At 41.0% G+C, this 22310-nt stretch overlaps 1 protein-coding gene and 1 non-coding gene across 2 annotated transcripts; both read right to left on the reverse strand.

Annotated features, from left to right (window-relative positions):
• Window positions 1–790: 790 nt before the first annotated feature.
• On the reverse strand, window positions 791–12726 carry dhx16 (DEAH (Asp-Glu-Ala-His) box polypeptide 16). Its single transcript, XM_018740774.2, has 21 exons — window positions 12505–12726; window positions 11395–11597; window positions 11070–11302; window positions 9964–10135; window positions 9803–9859; window positions 9083–9337; window positions 8538–8774; window positions 7825–8016; window positions 7555–7665; window positions 7311–7426; window positions 6764–6974; window positions 6004–6102; window positions 5703–5855; window positions 5408–5548; window positions 4189–4351; window positions 3363–3481; window positions 2912–2979; window positions 2662–2824; window positions 2368–2529; window positions 1767–1940; window positions 791–1634 (listed from the first exon to the last, which is right to left on the reverse strand). Exons 2-21 carry the CDS (start codon window positions 11590–11592, stop codon window positions 1506–1508), a joined length of 3153 nt encoding a protein of 1050 aa, XP_018596290.1. The 5' UTR covers window positions 11593–11597; window positions 12505–12726; the 3' UTR covers window positions 791–1505.
• A 638-nt stretch (window positions 12727–13364) lies between these two features.
• Window positions 13365–13437, reverse strand: trnak-cuu (transfer RNA lysine (anticodon CUU)). The gene has a single exon. It is a non-coding gene; the product is annotated as a tRNA-Lys (tRNA).
• Between the last annotated feature and the right edge of the window lie 8873 nt (window positions 13438–22310).

Raw genomic sequence — 22310 nt, forward strand, 5'->3', positions numbered from 1 at the left:
ATGTGACCAAAAACTTTTGCAACTTCTTTCCTGTATTTATATGAACTTTACTGGGTCTCCTATGTAGCCTGTATTATGTATGAATATTTATATAGATGAAAGCAGTCCCACATTTTCAAACACTGCAACAGCTAACTAACTGTACTTTTAACAGTATCTAATAATGAAATACAGACACGAGTGGAAAAGCTAAGCAGAGTAACAGGGCTGGGCACCATGATCTGTGTGTTGGTGTAGCACTGGGCAGCAGTGATGGGGTCTGGTTCAGGTTAGTTTGCATGTAATGGTGTAACATTACTTATCAAGATGGGCTGACATGGTCACCAGATTGGACACTACCTTTTCAACATTTTACAAAGAATTTTCCAGTTAAAAAAACCCAAATAAATAAAACTGAAGTTTAAAAAAAAAAAAAAAAAAAACACAGCCCCACATTTGTAAGCATTGTGTTGAGAATAAGAGTCATCACTAACGTAAGCAATTCAAACAAGCCAGACAGGTGTCTATATATAGGCATCAATCCGTACCTCAACGTACTTCCTCTAAACAATGAAACAGCACTAAAGATCAGCTTGAAACCATCCATTAGGTTAATAAATGAACTAGGCAATGACTTAGGCTTGGTAAACACTGGCTGATGGAACCCTGCAGTCACAAGCTGCTACACCTAATGTGAAACAATGCCAAACAAAAGCAACCTTTTGTGTTGCAATTTTTACTGCAAAAGAAAAAAAAAGACAGTAAAATTGAGAAAATGGAAAATACTGCCCCAAACAAAGTTAAACGGTCAATGTTCAGTTTATGGTGTTTATTTAAATCGAACACTTGCCAGAAATGAGCACAGTCCTGTAAAAACCTGCGGAACCTGTTAGCTCCACATAGCAGTAGGTGAATACTGGAAAAATACAAGATAAAAGTACTGTGCACATGATCCAGATTAAAAAAGATAATTATGACATCAGTTAAAGCTGGAAGTTGAACATAATGAGTATTGGTGGCAATACAACCCCACAAGAACAGCTGCTGGTAGGTCAGACGCAGATGATTATTTTTGCAGATTGTGCTGAGTGAACTTGTTGTATTCAGGATGTTACTGCTCTCCTTAACCTTTTGTTACCTACAAGTATCTTTACAGATGAGAGACTGGTGTCCACAGCATTCCTTGCAAACCAGTTTTTTCTGCCTTTAGCCACAATACTGTGGAAAATGCTGGGAATGGGGTTGTCACATGACAAGTCTTTGTCCTGAAGGCATGTTATGAATCACTCAAATTCAAATTAGGAGGAGCCTCTACTCAGTCAAATAAAACACCTTTCCTTTTTGTCCAACATAAACCAAAGTGATTTCTTTAGTAACTTTTTCAGCATTTGGGAATTTAGCTTCGTACTTTTGCTTCCCACCACATCTGGCTCTTGCCTACCACATTGTTAGTCCTGATTTCAGCCAAGCCTGCTGAGATCCTCTCCGTATATCAGCACAGTTTCATAGTCAAGTGCCTTCCTTGGTCACCCAAGCTCCTCGCGAGCCTTTCCCTGTTTACGAGGCATCTTCTTGCTACTGCTGTCCTCCAGCTCTTTGTTCTTGTAGTAGTGAGGAGCTACTTCCAGCAGCCAGCTACTATCGATCTCTATGACCTGGTGAAGAGAGAAGACTACTTTTTAACATGTCACACCATATAATCATAGCAGTGATGCAGCAAAGACATGGCAAAGGCACACAATGGATACAGACTACAGATGTGGCAGTGTACACTCAGCAGTCCATACCTGTCTCATGAACTCCTTGGTTGTGAATACCAGCTCATGGTAAATAAGCCAGCGGGGCTGCTCCTCAAACAAGGAGCTGTTAGGATGAACATAGACTGTCTGCTGGTGCTTCACTGTTTTGTATCCCCCTTTAGTGATCCGTGCAGTGTGGTAGAAATACCCGGCGGTTACTGCCTGGGAAGGAGGGGGAATAAAACCGACTGACATAACGTCAAGACTTGGCACAACCACAACACCACAGGTGGAAAGAATATGATCGCTGGCTTACAGAAACAGATGGGATGACAGTTTCACAAGTGGGCTGGCAGGCAGCAAGTATTCAAGCGGATCAATTAACTCAAAAGCAAAAACAATGACTAAAAGACCTTTTCCTGTATCCTTAAACAAAATATAAGTTGTTCCATTAATAATGGCTGTTGATGAATAAAATGTAAAAACTAATAATCAAGGTAAGACTGAAAGGGTTATAGAGTGTTATAAAAGGGATGATGAAAGGATGTATAAGGAGAAGAAGCCACCCTATTGTAACTGCAGGATGGGGTAGGTTTCGCAGAAAGGTTGGGAAATACAACATGGCACATATGAGGTGTATGATAAAGACCTTCCGGATCGGCACGCTGTCATCGTTGCAGCTGCACACGTCCACCTCTATCCTGTCCATCAGCCCCTCGAGCTGTTCCCTAACATCCCTTGCTCGACGCATGGAGCGGAACTGGATGAAGTTCTCGTAGCACCACTGGGTGGAGTAACCACTCTCCACCCACTGGGGAAACACAGAGAACACAGAGTTAGCTTACCTCTCCTTACCAGTTCTCATTGTACCATTAAACATGTCCACACCCACATAACAAAGACATGCAAACACACGTACACTCACAGAAATAGAAACTCTCACCTGATTGTAAACATTCAAGAGCACCAAGTGATCTCCGCCAGGCACGACAAAGTTCATCCGAGCATTATCTGCATGGACCACCTTGTCTTTGGGTCGATAGAAGATTGAGTTGTTCACAGACAGCATAGCAGCAATGGTCAGAACTTCCTCTGAGCACTTATACCTGATAGAGAGACATTGTCAGGCATGACAAAGTTTCTCACTATTAGTGAGTGTTGACAGAAATGTATTCCAAACAAACGGAACTCACTGTTCTGAAGCCAGGATCATCTTGCTCAGCATGGGGTCCACAGGTAACTCTGCCATTCTACGACCTAACTGTAAATAATGGTTGATAACATAAATATAGGGACAATGGCAGTGATATGGGATTGATTTACAGCAACTCTGACTTCTCTCAGAGCTTTCAAAATCATACTGGGTAACTTCCAGTCGAAAAACTTAAAATTTCTACGAACATAATTGAAACCAATAATCCTGTGTGCATCACACATTTAACAGCTGTTTTTTTCCTTCCAATCAGCGAATCCTGTAGTGAAAGATCAGGGATGGGTTGTTTAACAATAAGAAGTCTTTGGAGATAAAATTCTGGCCAAAAAGGTTAATCAGTTCAAGCTGTTTCAGGTCATTTGCCATAATGCAGTCTGTGCCAGAGAAAAGCTGTTGGAAGGTGCACTGAGTGATCTACACTGAGAAAATACCTTTGTGAGTTCTCCAAGATGGTTGAGTGCACCTAGGGCATAGAGCTGCTCCAGAGCTAGCACAAGGGTCTCGTGAGGAGGTGGATCCATAAAGTCAAAGTGAATGAGGTCATTAATTCCTGTCAGAAAAAAACACAAGAAAGAATGTATAATGCTAAATCTTTAAAAAAACTGCACTAATTAAAAGCAGCCTTACTTTAAAAAAAAAAAAAGTGGAGGGAAGTTTTTCCTAAGAAAAATGTGCATAAATGACCTCAAGACAATACAGCGAAGCAAAAATTCAGACAAAACAATGAAATGTCTTATCTGTCTCAGGATGAAGGAATGTTAACAGTGCCACAAGAGCTTGTTTTGCAAAGCTAACACTCCTAAACTTGCACAAATAAACACTAAGCAATGATGCAAAGTTTTGTTACAGGGAACTGCTCTCCACTGTAAGTAGCTGTTTTAAATTTTTTACCATCAGCATAATTACAACTTAGGTTCATTCTCTTTTCCAATTTTTTCCAGTTATGGAAATGTCTAAAAAAAAAAAATGTGAAAATGTCTGACTTTAGATGTCTGATCAATTCACCCATTTAAACACTTGAACTGTATATTTAAATATACCTCATGCTATGTCATTGAATTAAAATGAATTTGTCTTAAGTTTAATCCAAAAAGACTGCAATGGTATTAGCCCAAAGGCACATTCTTCTCTACACTTTTGACTGATGCTCTGCAAGTGCTGCATATTACAAGATCTGCTGAAAGTATATCATCATACTGAAGGAAAATCCAAATGGACTCTCCTTTCCAGGTGTTCTCTGTCAAATAAGCTCCATACCCAAGCTCTTCAGCAGCAGCACCACATTGCCCAGGTTTGTTCTCTGGATCTCTGGCACAGTTGTCTCCTCCATCTCGTGCTTGAAAGCCCAAGCTGTGTAGAGCCGGAAACACTTCCCAGCAGCCACTCTGCCTGCTCGTCCGGCACGCTGGTTGGCAGAGGCCTGCCACACAAACAAAAACAGTGTGTGATTTTTATGGTATGCACATAATATAAACACTTCTTTTCCAGTTTATACATAACATCGATAATAAAAAAAAAAGAAAGAAACTTATGATTTAAAAGCATTATTTTTCCCTAAGAATATTTTTTCTAGGGGTGCGCAGTGGTGCAGTGGGTCGGACCGGGTCCTACTCTCCAGTGGGTCTGGGGTTCGAGTCCCTCTTGGGGTGCCTTGCGATAGACTGGCGTCCCGTCCTGGGTGTGTCCCCTCCCCCTCCGGCCTTACGCCCCGTGTTGCCGGGTAGGCTCCGGTTCCCCGCAACCCCGTATGGGACAAGCGGTTCAGAAAGAGTGTGTGTGTGTGTGTGTGTGTGTGTGTGTGTGTGTATTTTTTCTACATCTACACTGTGTAATCAGATGACATTAAACAATAATGCTATATGACATAAAAAGATCATGCACCAAATTAAATGCAAAAATTTTACTGACACAGGGAGTGCAAACACACACACACACACACACACACACACACACACACACACACACACACACACATTTTCTGAACCGCTTGTCCCATACGGGGTCGCGGGGAACCGGAGCCTAACCTGGCAACACGGGGCGTAAGGCCGGAGGGGGAGGGGACACACCCAGGACGGGACGCCAGTCCGTCGCAAGGCACCCCAAGTGGGACTCGAACCCCAGACCCACTGGAGAGCAGGACCCGGTCCAACCCACTGCGCCACCACACCCCCGGAGTGCAAACAATTATGAAATTATGATGAGAAAAGATCATGTGTGAAGATGGCAAAGCAATAAATTCTACACAGATATTTTAGCTACAACTAGGTCTTTAGATCTGAATTTTAAATGCATCTGGATGGCAAGGTGGCCATGGACAAGTCACACAGTACTCCAAGTTGGGTGACAGCAATTTTTCTTCAGTGTGCAAACAGTTCCGTATTATAGAAAACACATTACCATTATAAGGAGATATCATATCACGTACGTATCATTACACAACAGTGCAACTTCAAGAGTCAACTTCAAAAGTCGTTACCCGAGAACAGGGTGTAACGATAAGGGACTCCATTCCCGTCCGGGCATTATAGCTCTTCTGCTTGCAGAACCCAGGATCGATGACGTAAATGATGCCATCAATGGTTAAAGAGGTCTCTGCAATGTTCGTGGCCACTACAACCTGAGAAAATGTCTCATGTCAGTCAAAATTTGACAGGTAAGTACTACAGAAAGTAGATGTTATCGGCATGAGACTGTTGCCTTTAGATGTGACACAAACAAAAAACTATGAATCCCAGAACTCATGATACAACTGATAGCAATGTCTGGGTTACCTTTCGAGCACCTGGTGGGGTAGGATTGAAGATCTTTGCCTGCATATCTGAGGGCAAATTGGCATAAATAGGGAGGATAACAAGCTCAGGAATCTTGGAACCCAGACGTCTGCATCTGTCCTGCAGAAGCTCACAACAGGCCTCAATTTCCTCCTGCAGTAATGGAGATGGCAGGGAGGAAGATTAACAGAAACCACCACAGAACACTAAAGAGTGAGTCATAGATGTACTTCAAAAAGCAAAATACAAATAAAAATACAAAGTCCCACAGTACACAGGAAAAGGAGTTATCACTTCTCACCTGTCCTGTGAGGAAGACCAGCACATCGCCAGGGGACTGGGTAACATGGATCTGTAACACTGAGACCACACACGCTTCCAGATAATCTGCTTCAGGGGCCTAGAGAACACAAAGACCCCATTTCATAAGGAGATTACATTTATTCATTTAGTACATGCTTTTCTCCAAAGCAACGTACATCTCAGAGAAAAACACAATGAGTGCATTACATCAACAGAAGAAGAGACTTGGATGCAGACACTTGATTGTAAATTACAGTTAATTTGTCACATTCCACCATATGAACCAGTAGCTGCATAAACGTTCATCTATTATTCTACAATTCTAACACAGATGTATTAAACATAGCACACAAGTTGCTGCATGAAGGTTTATCACATTATCCACAGTATCCAACAATTTCCAATCACAGGTTCCAAAGCAATTTTTACTCAGATGAGTAGGAACCTTTGCTTACTTATGACATTTTTGCTGATGAAGTACATTCCAGTTGAAGTACACTGACATGCTCCTTTATGTTATATATACTAGGCATTATTGCCTTGGTGTAAAGACTTCTACAGAGTATGATGCCTTCATGTTGCTTGTAGTGTGTAGTGCACTGTGTAATAATGCACTTGCATAGTGTAAATACAGATTGTATACTCTTAATGCAGCATCATACCTTGGTGGGTAGTACAATAGGAAGTTGGGCACCTCAGTGCTTTGTATGATGGCTACAGTAGAATGCTGCTATAGTGTATGGTGAAGAAGACAGTACCTTGGTGTAATATATGTCCACAGGGAACCTTCTTCCAGGTATCCTGAAGACAGGTGCATCATCAAAGAAGGAGGAAAAGCGCTCTGTGTCGAGAGTGGCGCTGGCAACCAGGACCTTCAAATCCGGTCGGAATCGAGCAATGTCTTTGATCAGGCCAAACAGGATATCAGTATGAAGAGTCCGTTCGTGGGCTTCATCAATGATTATCACACTATGAGAGGAGAGATTGAGACAAGGCGTGGTGCTTGCAGTTGACATTTGCATTCTTCATTACATCTACAACATAACACAAATACTCTGTACTAGTCACAAGTCAAAGTATATGATAAATCATTAACTCATTATGTATGAAATCTTGCTGGACTTAGAGACCTTTGCTTGGGAAACTGTTTTACATAATAATGATCACTAAAAGGTAAAACAAATACTTTCAAAGCTGCTAGTATATGATAAATTATTCCAAATAAACCATTTAAATGGACTACGGGGTGTTTACTTCAAAGCAGGGGGCACAGGAAGAGAAAACTATATGCTGTTTTCATGGTACCTGTAGCTTGCAAGGTCTGGTTCAGTGAGGAACTCTCTGAGCAGCATTCCATCTGTCATGTACTTCAAGACAGTACGCTCTGAGGTGCAGTCTTCAAACCTGATGCTGTACCCCACCTAATGATGACAAGTCATGCTCAGTCATTTAACCCACTGACTGCAAACACAGGACTGTAAACCACATACATTTTCACATAGTTCTTTATAGCAAAAGCTGAAATTTTTTCTTTTCCCAGAGAAGTTACCTCATTGCCAAGCTTGACGCCCATTTCCTGTGCCACTCTGGCTGCCACGGACATGGCTGCCACCCTCCTGGGCTGAGTACATCCAATTTTCATCCCTCTGTTTGTGTAACCCTTGGTGATCAAGAACATGGAGTCAGCACAAGAAACAATGAATACAGCTCCTCCATCCATTTAAGGGAATACAGGTGGAAAAAGCATGGAAAAATACAGCCGTTAAAATTCATGTAATGTGATGACCATGAATCCAAAGGCAGAGAACCAGGTTCTAACCTCCTCAAAGAGGTACTGTGGAATTTGTGTGGTCTTGCCAGAGCCTGTTTCTCCCTCAATGATGAGAACCTGATGCTGATCAATGGCAGACAGGAGATCCTCTCTGTATGGGAAAACAGGCAAACTCCGACGGACTTCCTGAATGGACTGCCTTTGCTTCTCAGCTTCGGACAAGACAGGCTCGCTGTTCTCCTAGAGAATCGCATTTACATTAACATATACACATTTAGCAGATGCTTTTCTCCAAAGCGACATACATTGCAGGGAAAAATACAATGAGCGCATTATATCAACAGAGAGAGAGACTTGGTTGCAGGCACGTGATTCTAAAGCTCAGTTAATTTGTCACATTTCACCATATGAACCAAATAACGGCAATGTTACAGGGGTTCACGTAAAATCATTGTGCAGTACGGTACAAATCCTCTATAAGAACTGCCTAACATCAATGACGTTTATTCAAAACGTGAACCAGACACTTCAAACCTGAAGTCCAAGTGAGCCTTTCCGTTTCTCAGACATGAAAGCCTCCAGGACATAACGCAGCAACATGATGATATAAAGTGTGTGCTAAAATATACTAGGTCCTAAAATGTAGGGAAGCTCCATTGAGATACATGTCACTTTTAATTCTTACAACATGGCACTAGAAAACAGACAATAGAAGAAACAAATCTCACAGGATGAAGAACTACAGAAGAGGTCCGGCATACCTTCTCCATCAGTGTGCCCTTCATGGTGACGGCACTCACAAAGTTTATCATCTCATCCTCTTCCAGCACCAGCTGATACTTCTCACTCTCCTCCTTCAGGCCACGTTCCCTCTCAGCTTTGGCCCCAAAGTGCAAGGAGGCTGCACCCAGCCGTTCCTCCTCCCAGCGGGCCTGCTCCCCACCAATCTCCTGGCTCCCCTCCTCCAGTTCCAGCTCCAGATCTCGCTCAGGAACCGTCTGAGTGAGAAAGAGAGTCAAGGGAGAAATAACATTATAGAAAACAGCAGGTGTGTCCAAGAACATAAAGACAATGGAAAACCATCATTAATAACAGTGAACTGTAAAGTTTGTCTAATTATCTATAGCACATTATCTGTGAAAAAATGTGGTATCCATTTAGCTAAATTATACGAAATAACATCGTCATCCCTGAAGAATTACAGTTATAGTTTCTTCCTTAAATAAAAGCACATTATCCATGAAATTCCTATTTAGTTGTGTTAAATGACATGGTTATGAAACAGAAAAACTGCATCAGTTTGAACCTTGCTTCTCTTCTCCTCTGGCATGTAGTATCTATTCTTGCGTTCCTCTTTTTCCTTGGCTCCGGCCTTCTTGTACTCCTTGGCCAGGTCCCGGACTGTCTTCTTGTAGTCCAGGTCCTCCTTCTCTTGGCTTGTCAGCGTGTGATTTGAGAAGAGGTACTCCTCATCGATAATCTCTGCCTCCAGGTCCTCCAGTTTCTCAGCCTCTCGCTTTGACAGATATTCCCGCCGGGACTTCTTCCTCAGCTCTGGGAGCTGAGAACAGAGAGACAAAGTCAGTGTATTATAATACTGTTATCACCACTACTCACACTAAGTTAGAATGCCCAGAAAAGGCTTGCAGCCAGTTAGTCTTGGATCCCCAGAGGTTTCTGCTCTCTTCTGTGTTTTTCTTTTCCACACCAATGCAACTTGTTGCATGTCTCTATATTTTTTTTTTAGCATTGCCGGATTTTGTTAGACCCCCCTGAGGCAACCTTGTTAGGAAGAGTGCTGCATAAAAACTAAACTGAAGTAACATTCAGATTTTTAGACGTGAGACGGTGAACCTTTTTGCTTTAGACCAATAGTTTAAGCCATGAAACTATACTGTTTCAGTCACTGTATATATTATAATCAATTGCAAGCAAACAATGCCTTAACAGTATCTGTGCAGTGTAACTCACATTACGCAATATTTATTAATACATTGTTTAAATAAAATCATGTAATCTGTTATACCATCTTTCTCTGATCCTCTTCTGCCATCTTCAGTCTCTTCTGAGCCTCTTCATAGGCCTAAGAAACAGATGAGAGGACAATTAGAGCACAAACCTGGCCATAAGGGAATCAGCATCTGGTCAGACCTACTAAAGGACCCTAATATACCAGACTGGTCCTACCTTCTTGTCATTCCTCTCCAGTATGTGTCGAGTCTTTTCTTTGTCTTTTTGTTTGACTCGTTCTGCAAAAGCATCTCTCTCTTCAAGGTCCTGCAATCTCTCTCTCTCCTCTTTCTCCCACTCCTCTTCCGTTTCCTCATGTACATTTTCCTCTTTGGGAGCCATTTTTGTGCTAAAACAAAGTTAATAACTGCTTAGAGGTACAGGAAGGAAGACGGCTACATAAAAATTAAACGGACAGCATGGTGGCACAGTGAGTAGGTGATGTGAGAGGACATGGGTTTGATCCTCCCTCAGTCTGTGTGGAGTTTGCATGTTCTCCTCACGTCCGCGTGGGTTTCCTCCAGTTTCTTCCCAAAGTCCAAAGACATGCTGTTCAGGTTCCCCCACAGTGTGTGAGTGACAGAGAGAGTGTGTTCCACTGATGTATGGATGAGTGACCCATTGTAAGTAGTGTATCTAGCAGTGTAAGTCACTGCAGTGAACAAGGTGTGTGGGCTGATAACACTACAGAGTTCATCGGAAGTTGCTTTGGAGAAAAATGCCTGCTAAATAAATAAATGTAAATATAGGTAGAAACACATATGTACTGTGTCATTCCTTACGTGCCTTAACTTAGAGCATCCTACATATTGTCAAATTACAGTATTGCCATTGATGTCAGTTTCCCAAAATGTGCTGTTTTTTATTCTGACTTTTTAATAGCTACAGACTGCATCTGAACAATATCCACTGTAATGTGTTATTATACATTATGTATATATAGACCAGTGGCTAGCATAGTGGTTACAGCAGCTGCCTTCAACCTGAACCCAGTTGTGAATCCCACCTCTGGCTATAGTATCCTTGATCAAGGCACTTTCCTTTAATTGATCCAATAAAATTACCATGTTGTATAAACAGGAATATAATTACAAGTAGCTTACAAAGTTAGGATTGTATGTAAGTCGCTTGTAATAATACTCCCTTGGAGAAAAAGTCTCAGCTTAATGAATAAATAACTAAAACATGCATTTGTAAAGGATGCCCATAGTAGACTGTCAGGCTCAGTGCTATAAACAAAATAAACCCATGTTACTATACACGCAGCTGTTTGTTTCTCTAACCTTTTGGTCTTTTCATCTTCACTGGATGATGGGCTCTCCTCCTGCTTCTTCCTAAGGTGTTTTCGCTTCTTTGCTCTGTCTTTGTCTTTTTTAACTTTCGACCTCTCTTTCACGTCCTCTCCACCACTGTCACTGTCCTCTAGTAATGTGTACGTGCGGTTCTTCTTCTCCATTTCCAGGATCTGCCGTTCCATGGCTCGTGCAGGCCTTTCTACCTCTTGCTTGCGGGGGATCTCAAAAAAGCACACAGGGAAGATGTACACACATAAGCCTTATGTCAGCTAAAAAAATAAATGGCCAGGTGGCACATGCATTATTGTATTACCTTCTCAAATAATTCCTGGGCAAAGGCAGCCACATTCTGGTCAATGTCGATGGTGCCCGTCTCTCGGAGGCGGGACAGAAAGTCCTGTGGCCCAGAGGATCGGCGGGCCGATCCAATCATAAACTGGGCGACATACTTATCGCTCAAACCCAAGATGTCATGGAGACGATCGCTCACCCACTGCTCAAGATTTGCCATACTGACTAGAAGAAAAGCAGAGAGCTGATTAATAAAAACAGACAAAAAGGTATAAGTATTATTAACAGTACGCATTAATTCAATAATCAAAAAGGCAATGAGTGTCTCAAAGATCCTCATTTCCAGTCTGACAGAGATTCCACATATAATGCCTATCGTATAATAATAATATTAATGACAACCAGTGGGACTACATAACGCCCCCCTTTCAGACCAATGCTCACTGAACATGGACCACTGTACGGCAATTATTTAAATAAATAAAAAAAAAAAACATTTTTCACAGAACACACATTGCGAGAAACAATCTAATACACATTTACTTTTAGTGGCATTACTTTAATTTAGATGCAGTTAATAGTGATAAATTGGGATTTCAAGGTGAATTATTAGAAAGACAGAAGATGCTAAAAATTATTCATCTTTACTTGGCTGAGATCTATTTCCAAGGCGACTTACAGTTACAGTGTAAGATATTAAACCAGATGAATTACACAGTTACACAGAGAGTATTCTAATGCAGCAAATTGTGTGTATATATTATACAAGAATAAGTTGTGTGTTCCGAATCCAAAACCTTCAATCCGCAAGACAGTGGCCCTAATGAATGAAGACCCTCCCTGCTGTCCATATCATCAACGCACCAAATTTTTCTTATGAAAAAGTAAAAAGAAGTCAGTCACCAGTCACTGTGGAGTCATCTGCAAATCTGTAGGCAACACCGCACGGAGTCATACGACAACCGTGTTTGTTTGCACACCACTACTCCCCCCACTCGCCGTGTCTTATTATGACCTTAACCTTATTATAACCGCACTGTACAAACGCTACTGTTAAAAGAAGAAAAACAAACGTGAACCAATTCCAGGTGGGGACGAGAACACAATAATTATCATGATAAAACAACATTACCTCGTCGTTCCGGAGCGAGAAGCGTGCGTGTGACAACAACGTCAAGCGCCTGGCTGATTTTGCAGTGTGAGATTTCTCACATTTGTGACCAACAACTACACAAGGCAGCCCGTGTAAGCACAATTTAATTTTTCTTTTTTTTTTAAAAAAAAAACAAAAAGCTTTTTGTAGGATTTTAAAAAAGAGCACAAATTTCAACAGTGTTTATGAACCCTGAACCATCACCCGGAAGCGGAAATGACTAAGCGGTGTATTCATAGGGTTTCACTATTGGCTTAAGTTGAGTACGGCGTTTGCGTGCGGTGCTTTTCCCGTGCGCAACATTTATGCCGTGACGTCGACTGTTCCTTGGCGCGAGTGGTTTGAGGCAGTTTAAAGAGCATACGCGTTACGATTTCTTCCACGTAGTTCAACGCCGTTATGCAAAGGCAGTTTGTTTGTACTCAAACATTACTGCTATTACACAGTACTTCTCTGTAACCAGAATGTGATTGGTGACTCTGAAATGCCTACTAAGGCATTAGTTTAGGTAGTGTGTGAATGATGAATTATTATTCACATATGTGAATTACACGATTTTTAAATACAGACATCCACCATAATTGGACAAGTATAATGCAATTCTAGTTTAAGTACTTAGAAAATAGTACAACCAGACGGTAAATTTCACTGTGCCATTTGTATTCTTCACTGTTGAACACCTGGTTATTGATAAAGTGGTAATTAAGTAACCACATTTTTCAGAGAATGTTATGCGAAAAATACGTAATATTTAAATAAAAAAAAATGAATAGAATATTTTTTAAAAATTAATGAAACCACACAGATTCGGTTTGCGTAATTTCCGAAAAAAGCGTAATCGCCCAACGTGGGGCTCGAACCCACGACCCTGAGATTAAGAGTCTCATGCTCTACCGACTGAGCTAGCCGGGCTCTTACTATATGTTCAAAAAAAAGTCTATATAATCCATCAAATAATGTAATGACACATTGCCAAAACGAGAATAAGTGTTAATAATATCTATGGAATGTAAAATTATCGATTATTTACGCAGTATCGTAATGTTCGCCTCAGAGGTCGAAAAGAAAACTTGTAATGTAAACGCAGTCTGTGTTACTGCCCTCTAGTGACGAGTTATTCACTGAACGCAACATCAATGTTACCTACATTAATTAAGGCTGGTTATGCTACTTTTTTAATACTAGTGACAAGTATCCCAACACAATAAATATACTTTGAGCAAATGCTATGACAAAAATGTACAGTGAGCTGACTTCATAAATGAAGAAAAATGCTCGGAAGAATAAAAAATGGAATTCCCTTTTGTAAGGCCAGGAATTCTTCCGTTCTCTATTTCCTTCTTATGAAAAGTTGGAGGGAAGAGGTATGGGGTCGTTGGCGGAGAAACTGATGCCTGACTTGAGGACAGTTTTCTTAGTTGAGGGATTGAGCAATATGGTGACTACGACTAACTCCCTTGAAGGAATTACGACAATGTCATTATAAGCTTAGCATCGCACGGAACCAAAGTAAGTCTATTTTAATGCCAACGGAGGATTCATCACATCAGTTTGTGAGCACAGCTTTGCACAGAGAGAGAAATGGAACTACCTAGCACATTTCTTCTGTGAAATTGTTATGGCTTCAGGTCTTTTGTGCTTATGAGTTGGCCATGAAATCTGCTGTAATTAAAAGCTGGGGAATGAACAGGACTGTGTGACGTTGCCTGTAAAAAGTCCTCAGCCTCAGGGTTCTCTTCACCAAGGCGTGATTGGTAAGTTGAAAGTGTTAGGATAATGTAAATAAAATTACATTTAAAATAAAAGTATGTGTAAATTACATAAGCAATGCAATATAGTATTTATGCAACCTTTTTTGCACTGACATGCCCTGAACTTATGTATATTAGACGTATGTCCAATAAAGTAAATTATAAAAATGGTTATCGAAAGTTTTTGCGTAACTTTAAGGAAGCGTGAGTTTTAATACTTATCGGTGTGGTGATTACAAATGTATTTCTTAGTACACTTTAAAATGCTTTCACCAGAAGTAACAAATATTTAAAAAAAACAAGAAATCCTGCAAATATTAACTGTCTGCATATTGTTAACACTCCACAGTAAATTTCTGCAGATTCATTTTCAGAAATTATGTGAATGCTTATTAAGGTCATTATTACAAATTTAATTTGCTCAAATATTATTTTATTATGTCTTTTGGTTTTAATTATTTGGTTAGAATGGGTTATGTTAATCACTTTTATTTTGTGTCTGTTGAAAGGTGTGAACAATTAACAAGTCAATCAACAAAATCCCTTCCATTTATTTTTCTAAACACTTAACGTTTGCCCACTATGTCTCATACTTCATTACCTGAATGGAAACAAATGCTTCTAGAGAGAAAGAGAAGAGAAGAGGAAGAGAGAGAGAAGAGAGAACGGGAGGAGAAGGAAAGGTTAGCCAACATGCCTGCATGGAAACGAGGAATAATCCAGAGGAGAAGAGCGAAACAGGAGGGAGAGAGAGAGAAAGACAGAGAAAGAGATAAAGAGAGTGGATTCCAGGTTTTGGACTATAAAACTGGGACTGAAAATGTCACTGATAAGGAAGACCCAGCAGTTTTAGTGTTTGATTTTGGTACAGACTCTAAGCCACAGAGTCAGGTGTCTCTTGAGACTATTGGACCAGTGAAGCAAAACCCATTTGTGCGCTACCAGGATGAAAAGAGAAAAGACAGAGAAGGAGGGAAAGGGAGTGAATGGGAGAAAGGGACCGGGATAGTTCAAGATAACAGGATGGAAACAGAGAAGGCAGGAGAGACACAAAGAAAGAGTTTAAGTCACCACAATGAATGGGGGAAACATAGAGGTGCAGAAATTATATTAAAGGAAGACACAAGTGAGTTGACAGGGAAAGGCAAAGAGTGTGAGGAAGAAGCAGAGGAGAACAGAAAGCAATGGTTAAGATGGTTGAGTGAAAGTCAAGGAAGGAAAGCGGATCTAAAAGACACTTTGGCCTCTGGATGGAGTGTAAGTGAAATCAGTGCCTCTGGAGTACTGCTCATTAAACCTATAACAAATCTCAGTATTGGAACCGAAGGGTCAAACAAGCATACCAAAGATATTGAGGTGGAAGGTGAATCAAGGAGACAAACTGTTGCAAAGGGGGGGAGTGATGGAAGAAGTGGCATATGTTGGTTTCAGAAGGAAAGAGAAACTGTAGCATGGGATGACATATCAAGGGACAATATGAGAGAGAGAAGTAGGGCCAGTATAAAAATGGGAGTGATTTCAGGAATAAACATAAGCAGCCAACATGAGAAAGAAACAGGAAGTGAGAAGCACAGGAGGCGAGAAGGAGAGGAATCAGATTTGGACAACTGGGATCTGACTGAGGGACGTGGGAGGGTTAGCCAACTGCTCAGTAAGTTTGGAGAATGCCGGAAACGCCCATCGCGTTCAAAAAGCACAGACTGCTGCGATCGTAGAAAACAGGAGCATTGGAACTCACGGGCCAGACTTAGCCTTGGGGAGATGGAAGGCATGGAGAGAGGAAGAAGAAGAGGTGAAGATAACCACAAAGAGGGTGGGAGAGGACCCAAGCGGTCAGTCAGCTTTTCTAACAGTGAGAAACTGGTCATAGATAAGGAGCATCTTCATAGGAGGGAAATGCAGTCAGGTAGTTTAGAGATCATAGGCGTCAGAGAAGCCAGCTCAAAGAGAGTGTACCTGAAATCCAGCCCTCCCAAGGCAGAAGCATACATTCAGTGTGGGAGCCCAGATGGTATACAAGTGATGCAGTCAATGCAGAGTGAGAGTAGGGCACTGACAAGCACAGGAAAAGTGAGGGAAATAGACAGAGAAATTGGGAGGGAAACACAGGAAGTAATACAAAGATCCCTGGACAAGGCCTGTGACAAGGAGAAGGGGAGGGCAGAACAGGGTAGGGTACCCTTTGTGAATTTTAGCAAAGAAAGCACACTTGTCCTGGAAGTACCTTCCAGGCAGGTGCCTGTAGAAAAGTCAGCAAAGCAAGAGGATGATAAGAAGGGACAAGAGGAAATGCAGAACATGTCAGTGAAGAGAGAGCAGGGCAGGGAAAGAGACAGAGGACATTATGTTCAGCAGGAAAAAGAATCAGCAGTAACTTTAAGAGGAGAAGACACAGAGACCAACACATTTAAATCTGAGTCAAATCATCAGCAGAGCATAATTGTAATTTCTGAGAAGTTGGAAAGGGACAAATCTGTACTTAATGAAGAACAAGAACATCCCATTCAGTGTGATAAAATTGTTTATAGAAATAAATTTAATGAGTCTTTAAATTTTGGAGAAACTGAGTGTGACAAACAAAATGAGAAGGGAAGGCTGAAGGAGGGGGAAACTAATACATGGATACACACATTCTCAGACGATATGAAAAAGAGTGATGAAACCAGCTTCGTGGATACACACGGGAAAGGTAAAGAAAGAGGCAAGGCTGGATCTTACCATGAAGGACACACAGAAACATGCATAGAGGGGTATACTGAGAAAAAGAGTGATATGAAGACGGGAGGTCCAAAAATTATAATAACTAAAGCTCCATCCTGTGGAGTGGAGTTGGGGGAAAAGAGTGGGGAGAAGAAATTAAATACACCAAGTGATAAAGAATTAAATCAAGGGGAAGAATGGACAGGAGTTGTGAGGAGGGAGAGCTGGAAGGCTGGTCGACCTTTGACTCGCATTGAATCTCTTCGAGAAAAGATAAGGAAAAAAGAGATGGAGAAGCAAATGGAGAAGATGCAGGAAGGTGGGAATATGAGTGGAAAAAGAGGTGGGGAAGAGGAAAAGACTCGAGACGATGAGATGGAAATTAAGGAAATAAGCATGTGGGATGGAAAAGAGAAATGGCTGACTGAGAGGGGTGAGCAAAGAGCTACAAGAAGGGAAGAAGAACTGAGAGGTGGCATGCAGAAGGTGATTTTATCACTGGCGTCTTGTCCACCTGAAACTGTATTTCAAACAGGTTCCGCAAAACTCCACTCACAGCCTCCAGGAACTCTGACTTCTCCAGAGTACCAGTCAAATACGAAAGGGGAAGAAAAGAAAATCTTCACAGCTTTGTGTTCTCACCACACTGTGCCCACTGATGGAGGAAGAGCTCAAGAACAGGTCCTACATCTTGAAGAGTCTGACAAAGGCCATCAGACAATTCAGGGTGCTGGAGATGGAACAGGAGAGGGCAATGAAGAGTTTTTTGAAGAACTTGGCGATCTCCCGTATCTCCCACCCTCTCTTTCTCCTTCCCCTCCTATCTCTTACTCTCCCTCTACTCCTCGTAGACATGATGTTACTGTCAGTCCAGTGTGCAGCCCAAAGTCAGCCATCTCCAGACTCTCCATAAATACAAGTGAGATAACAAACAATTTATTACACAATGTGAAAACAGAGCAAGCAACCCATCCATACAGTTCAAACGCAATAGCAGAAAAACCATTATTTAGTTGGAAACCAAATCAAGATCTAGAAGATCTAAAAGTAAAAAAACAGCAATTACCGAGTGAAGACACACTAGAGGAATTGGAAGCATTTCAAGAAGTGCAACAACAGCTTGGACAGTCGCAATACAGTGAAACCAAATCACAATGGATACAAAACCAAGATCGATTACAAGAAGAAGACCAAAAGCTATATGGCCAGAGGCCACAATCAGAGGAAGAGCAAACCAGTAATAACCAGAAAGCACCTTGCGTCACACCACCAAAAAGGAACCAGTTCAAACAACCAAGGTCTAATTTTCCCACAACTGTCAGCCCCAGATCCACCCAGTATCCCAAGAACTCTGTGAAAAACACAAAAGAGGGCCACACATCTCTCTCTCCCTCTCCTTCTGCCTCACCTGATCCTTCCCCATTCCAGAGCTCATCAGCAGTACAGGTACGGAGAGGTAACACTATCACCATCACCCCCCGGAAAGGAGGGGTTGGCGAAAGCTCAGGTACATCAACTGGGAGGACTGTGACACATCCTCAAACCCAGCCTGCTGACACCCACAACATGGTGTATAGAAGCAGGAGGAGATACCCTGTAGTGGAAGAGATTGAGGTCATTGGAGGTTATCAGACTCTTGAGAAATCATGTCTGTCCAGGAACAGAAGGAGTCACAAAGAGGTGAGCACAACTGGCATTATTTTGACTCTTAATTATAAATGATGCTATTATGCATTCTGCCATGGCCTACTCCATGTCAACCACCCACACCTCCTGCTTTTGAAAGTAGCTTATGCTGGGAATCCCATCCACTCAGGAAACACGTAGCTCTTTCACAGCAGGGGGTGATTTTCTACTTTTCTTCACTCTACCTTGGGTGCCTTATCTCCCGCTGCTATGTCTGTCCCTGCCTCCCCACTGTGAACTTTCGTGTCTTTCCCAGTTCTTGGCAGAATTTCCCTGATTAAACATGGATCTGAAGGCCTTTTTGTGGAATGGTCTAAACAGTTCTTACCTATGTTGTTGTGATCACTATATTCTTTCACCTTTTCAACCTCCATGCCTCTTCTTGCCTTCTCTCAGCTGTTTGCTATTTTTGGCTGAAAGGATTAGCTTGTGCCTAATCTTAACACTTCAGGAACACCCTTTCCTCTTTAGTTCAGAATTGTTTAGAGTACAGATTAATTTAACTTTTTCAATCAAATTGGCTTTCTTAATTTTTAAGTTTTTTATTTTCAGCTAAACAGCTGTCACTTAGCGTTTGCACATATACAAGTTGTTACTAGATTTTAATATATTTTTGAAGCATAGAAAAAAGTAAAATTCAAACTCACACCACACAACAGGTTTCAAAATCTGTCCACAGTTTCTTTTTTTAATATGATTATCATTAATTTGGTAAAAAAATTGTAGATTCCCTAGTAAAAGTTTTATGATGGTTAAATGTTCACCTGTATTTTTTAAAAATGCAATTTTACATATATCATCTTATGGCAATTAATGTATAGTGTTGTCACTAACAAATTACTATTTTGGTTAAATTAGGGTTAAACACTAGGGCAGTTTAATTACATCTGATGACTGTTCTATGTATTTTTGGAAGCACTGTTCCCTTTTGGCGAATCTCATTTTCAGCAGAACAGAGAAGTATGGCTTTTGTAACGTTTCTAATAGGTAGTACTTCGTTGAGGTGGAGTGAATTACAGGATGCTAGTGATGGAAATAAACAGGGTATATTTTCAACAGTCCATGCTATTGGTTTGCCTTTGTGTAATAATAATAATAAATTATTTAGCCAATGCTTTTGTCCAATGCAATGTACAGTAATAGATAACTTTGCAGTGATTCATCCATTTATACAGCAGGGCATTCTAACTGGAGCAACTTGGATTTCCTAACTAGATCAAGGGTACTGCAGAAGGAGCACTAATTTGAACTGGGGACCTTCAAATTGCCAAACAACAGTCCTAACAGCTATGCCACCTGATGTCAATAGCAGGTGGCATAGCTGGTAGACAATAATCTTTTCCCCTACACAAAAACATTAAGACCTTTAATAAATGAATCCAAATGCTGGCTTCAGCAAAACAACACTTTGTAAAATTTCTAGCCAAGGCATTTCACAAGTTTATGTCCTTTTCACCCCAGGTGAACGTGTGTTTTGATGAGGTTCAACTGGAACAAGTGTGTGAGTATCCATCAGAGATATCTATGCTGGCCTCCCATCCTAGCCCCCCAATGCCAGGTTCAGAGAGAAAGAAAGAGGAAGAGGTGGAAGAGGAGGAAGAGGAGGAAGAGCAAGACCAAAGAGGATCATCTGTGTTTAGAAGTGCCAGGAATATGATCAGAGTAGGTAAGTGGTTTGCACAGCTCAACACACAACTATAGAAACTTAAAAAAGACATTATGAACAAAGCAATAATAATAATGATGTATATGCAGTGTATATCAACAACAGATTAAGTATAACTAGTAAGTCCTGCTTTACCATTGTTGTAACCATGGTTAATGTGGTAAATAATATTGTAACAGAATTACAATAAATGTTTCTTCTTTTCCTTTTGCAGATGAATCATGCCGTTACTAAAATTAATCTTTGTAAAAAAATCAGGAATTTTGTAAAGTGGGTGGCATAACTGTGAGTACTGTCACTTTACAGTACCTGGGCTGTTCAGGTATAGGTTAAAATTCAGCTCAGTCTGTGTTGAGTTTGCATGTTCTCACCATGTTCATATGGGTTTCTTCCTGGTGCTCTGGTTTTCTCCCAGACTCCAAAGACATGTTTCAAGAGAATTGACATTACATTTGCATTTATTCATTTAGCAGATGCTTTTGTCCAAAGCGACGTACATCTCAGCAAAAATACAATTTATGCATTACATTAAGAGAAATTTCTGACTCTAAGAGGCAATTTCCAACTCTAAAATTGCCTGCAGTGCACAGTTGTGTGTGTGACTGTGCTGTGATGGACGGGTATTCCATCCACAGTGTGCGCTCTTTGGCCTTGTGCCCTATGCTTGCCAGCAACTGATTTAGACAAGAGGTTACTGATAATGAGTGAAGTTTTGTGAACCATTCTGGTAACGTTTACCTAAGTATATATCTAAGTATATTAGTAAGCTATCCTTAGATATGTAGTGGTGCTTGAAAGTTTGTGAACCCTTTAAAATTCTCTATTTCCAAAAAACTATGACCTGAAACATGATCAGATTTTCACACAAGTCCTAAAACTAGTTAGAGAACCTAATTAAACAAGAGAAAAGCATTATCCTTGTTAATTTATTTGAGGAAAATTATCAAATGCTACATATCTGGCAAAAGTATGGGAACCTTTGCTTTCAATAAGTGGTGTGACCTCCTTGTGCAGCAATAACTGCAAGTAGCTTCTGGTAATTGTTGATCAATCCTGCACATCGGATTAGAGGAATTTCAGCCCATTCCTCCGTACAAAACAGCTTCAACTCAGCGATGTTGGTGGGCTTTCTTGCATGAACTGCCCGCTTCAGGTCTTTCCACAACATTTCTATAGAATTAAGGTCAGGACTTTGACTCAGCTATTACAAAGCATTAACTTTCTTCTGCTTTATCCATTCTTTTGGTAGAATGACTTGTGAGTTTAGGGTCATTGTATTGCTGCATGACTTACTTTCTCTTGAGTTTCAGTTGACAGACAGATACCCTAACATTTTCCTGTAGAATTTGCTGGTACAATTCAGAATTCATAGCGCCATCGATGATGCAAGCCATTATGCTCCAGAGGCAGCAAAACAGGCACAAACCATGATACTTCCACCATGTTTCATTGATGGAATAAAGCTCTTATTCTGGAATGCAGTGTTAGCCTTTTGTCAAAAATAACACTTCGCATTCAAGCCAAAAAATTCTATTTTGATCTCATCCTTCCACAGAACATTCTTCCAGTAGCCTTTTGGCTTACCCACCTGGTCTTTAGTAAACTGTAGAGGGGCAACAATGTTCTTTTTGGAGGTTAGTGGCTTTCTCCTTGCAACCCTGCCATACACACCATTGTTGTTCAGTGTTCTCCTGATGGTGGATTCATGAGCATTGATATTTAGCCAATGCAAGAGACCTTTAGTTCCTTACCCTTGGTTTCTTTGTGACCTCCCAGACTATTACATGCCTTGCTCTTGGTGTGATTTTTGTTGGGTGACCACTCCTGGAGAGGGGAACAGTGGTGTTGAATTTCTTCCATTTGTACACGATCTGCCACACAGCGGACTGGTGGAGTCCAAATTCTTTAAAAATGGTTTTTAAACTTCTCCAGTCTGGTGAGCATCAACAGCTCTTTTCTGAGGTCCTCAGCAATTTCCCTTT

This window comes from Scleropages formosus, chromosome 18, assembly GCF_900964775.1.
Source record: "Scleropages formosus chromosome 18, fSclFor1.1, whole genome shotgun sequence".
Classification (NCBI taxonomy): domain Eukaryota; kingdom Metazoa; phylum Chordata; class Actinopteri; order Osteoglossiformes; family Osteoglossidae; genus Scleropages; species Scleropages formosus.

What these genes read in the sequence shown, in the direction of transcription:
- dhx16 (XM_018740774.2), bottom strand. Translation starts at nt 11,592, where the DNA reads ATGGCAAATCTTGAGCAGTGGGTGAGCGATCGTCTCCATGACATCTTG. An exon ending in TCGTTACACCCTGTTCTCGG is followed by an intron (nt 4,352 to 5,407) that starts GTAACGACTTTT and finishes TTTGTGTGGCAG; the next exon opens with GCCTCTGCCAACCAGCGTGC. An exon ending in ACAGCGTGCCGATCCGGAAG is followed by an intron (nt 1,941 to 2,367) that starts GTCTTTATCATA and finishes CCTCCTTCCCAG; the next exon opens with GCAGTAACCGCCGGGTATTT.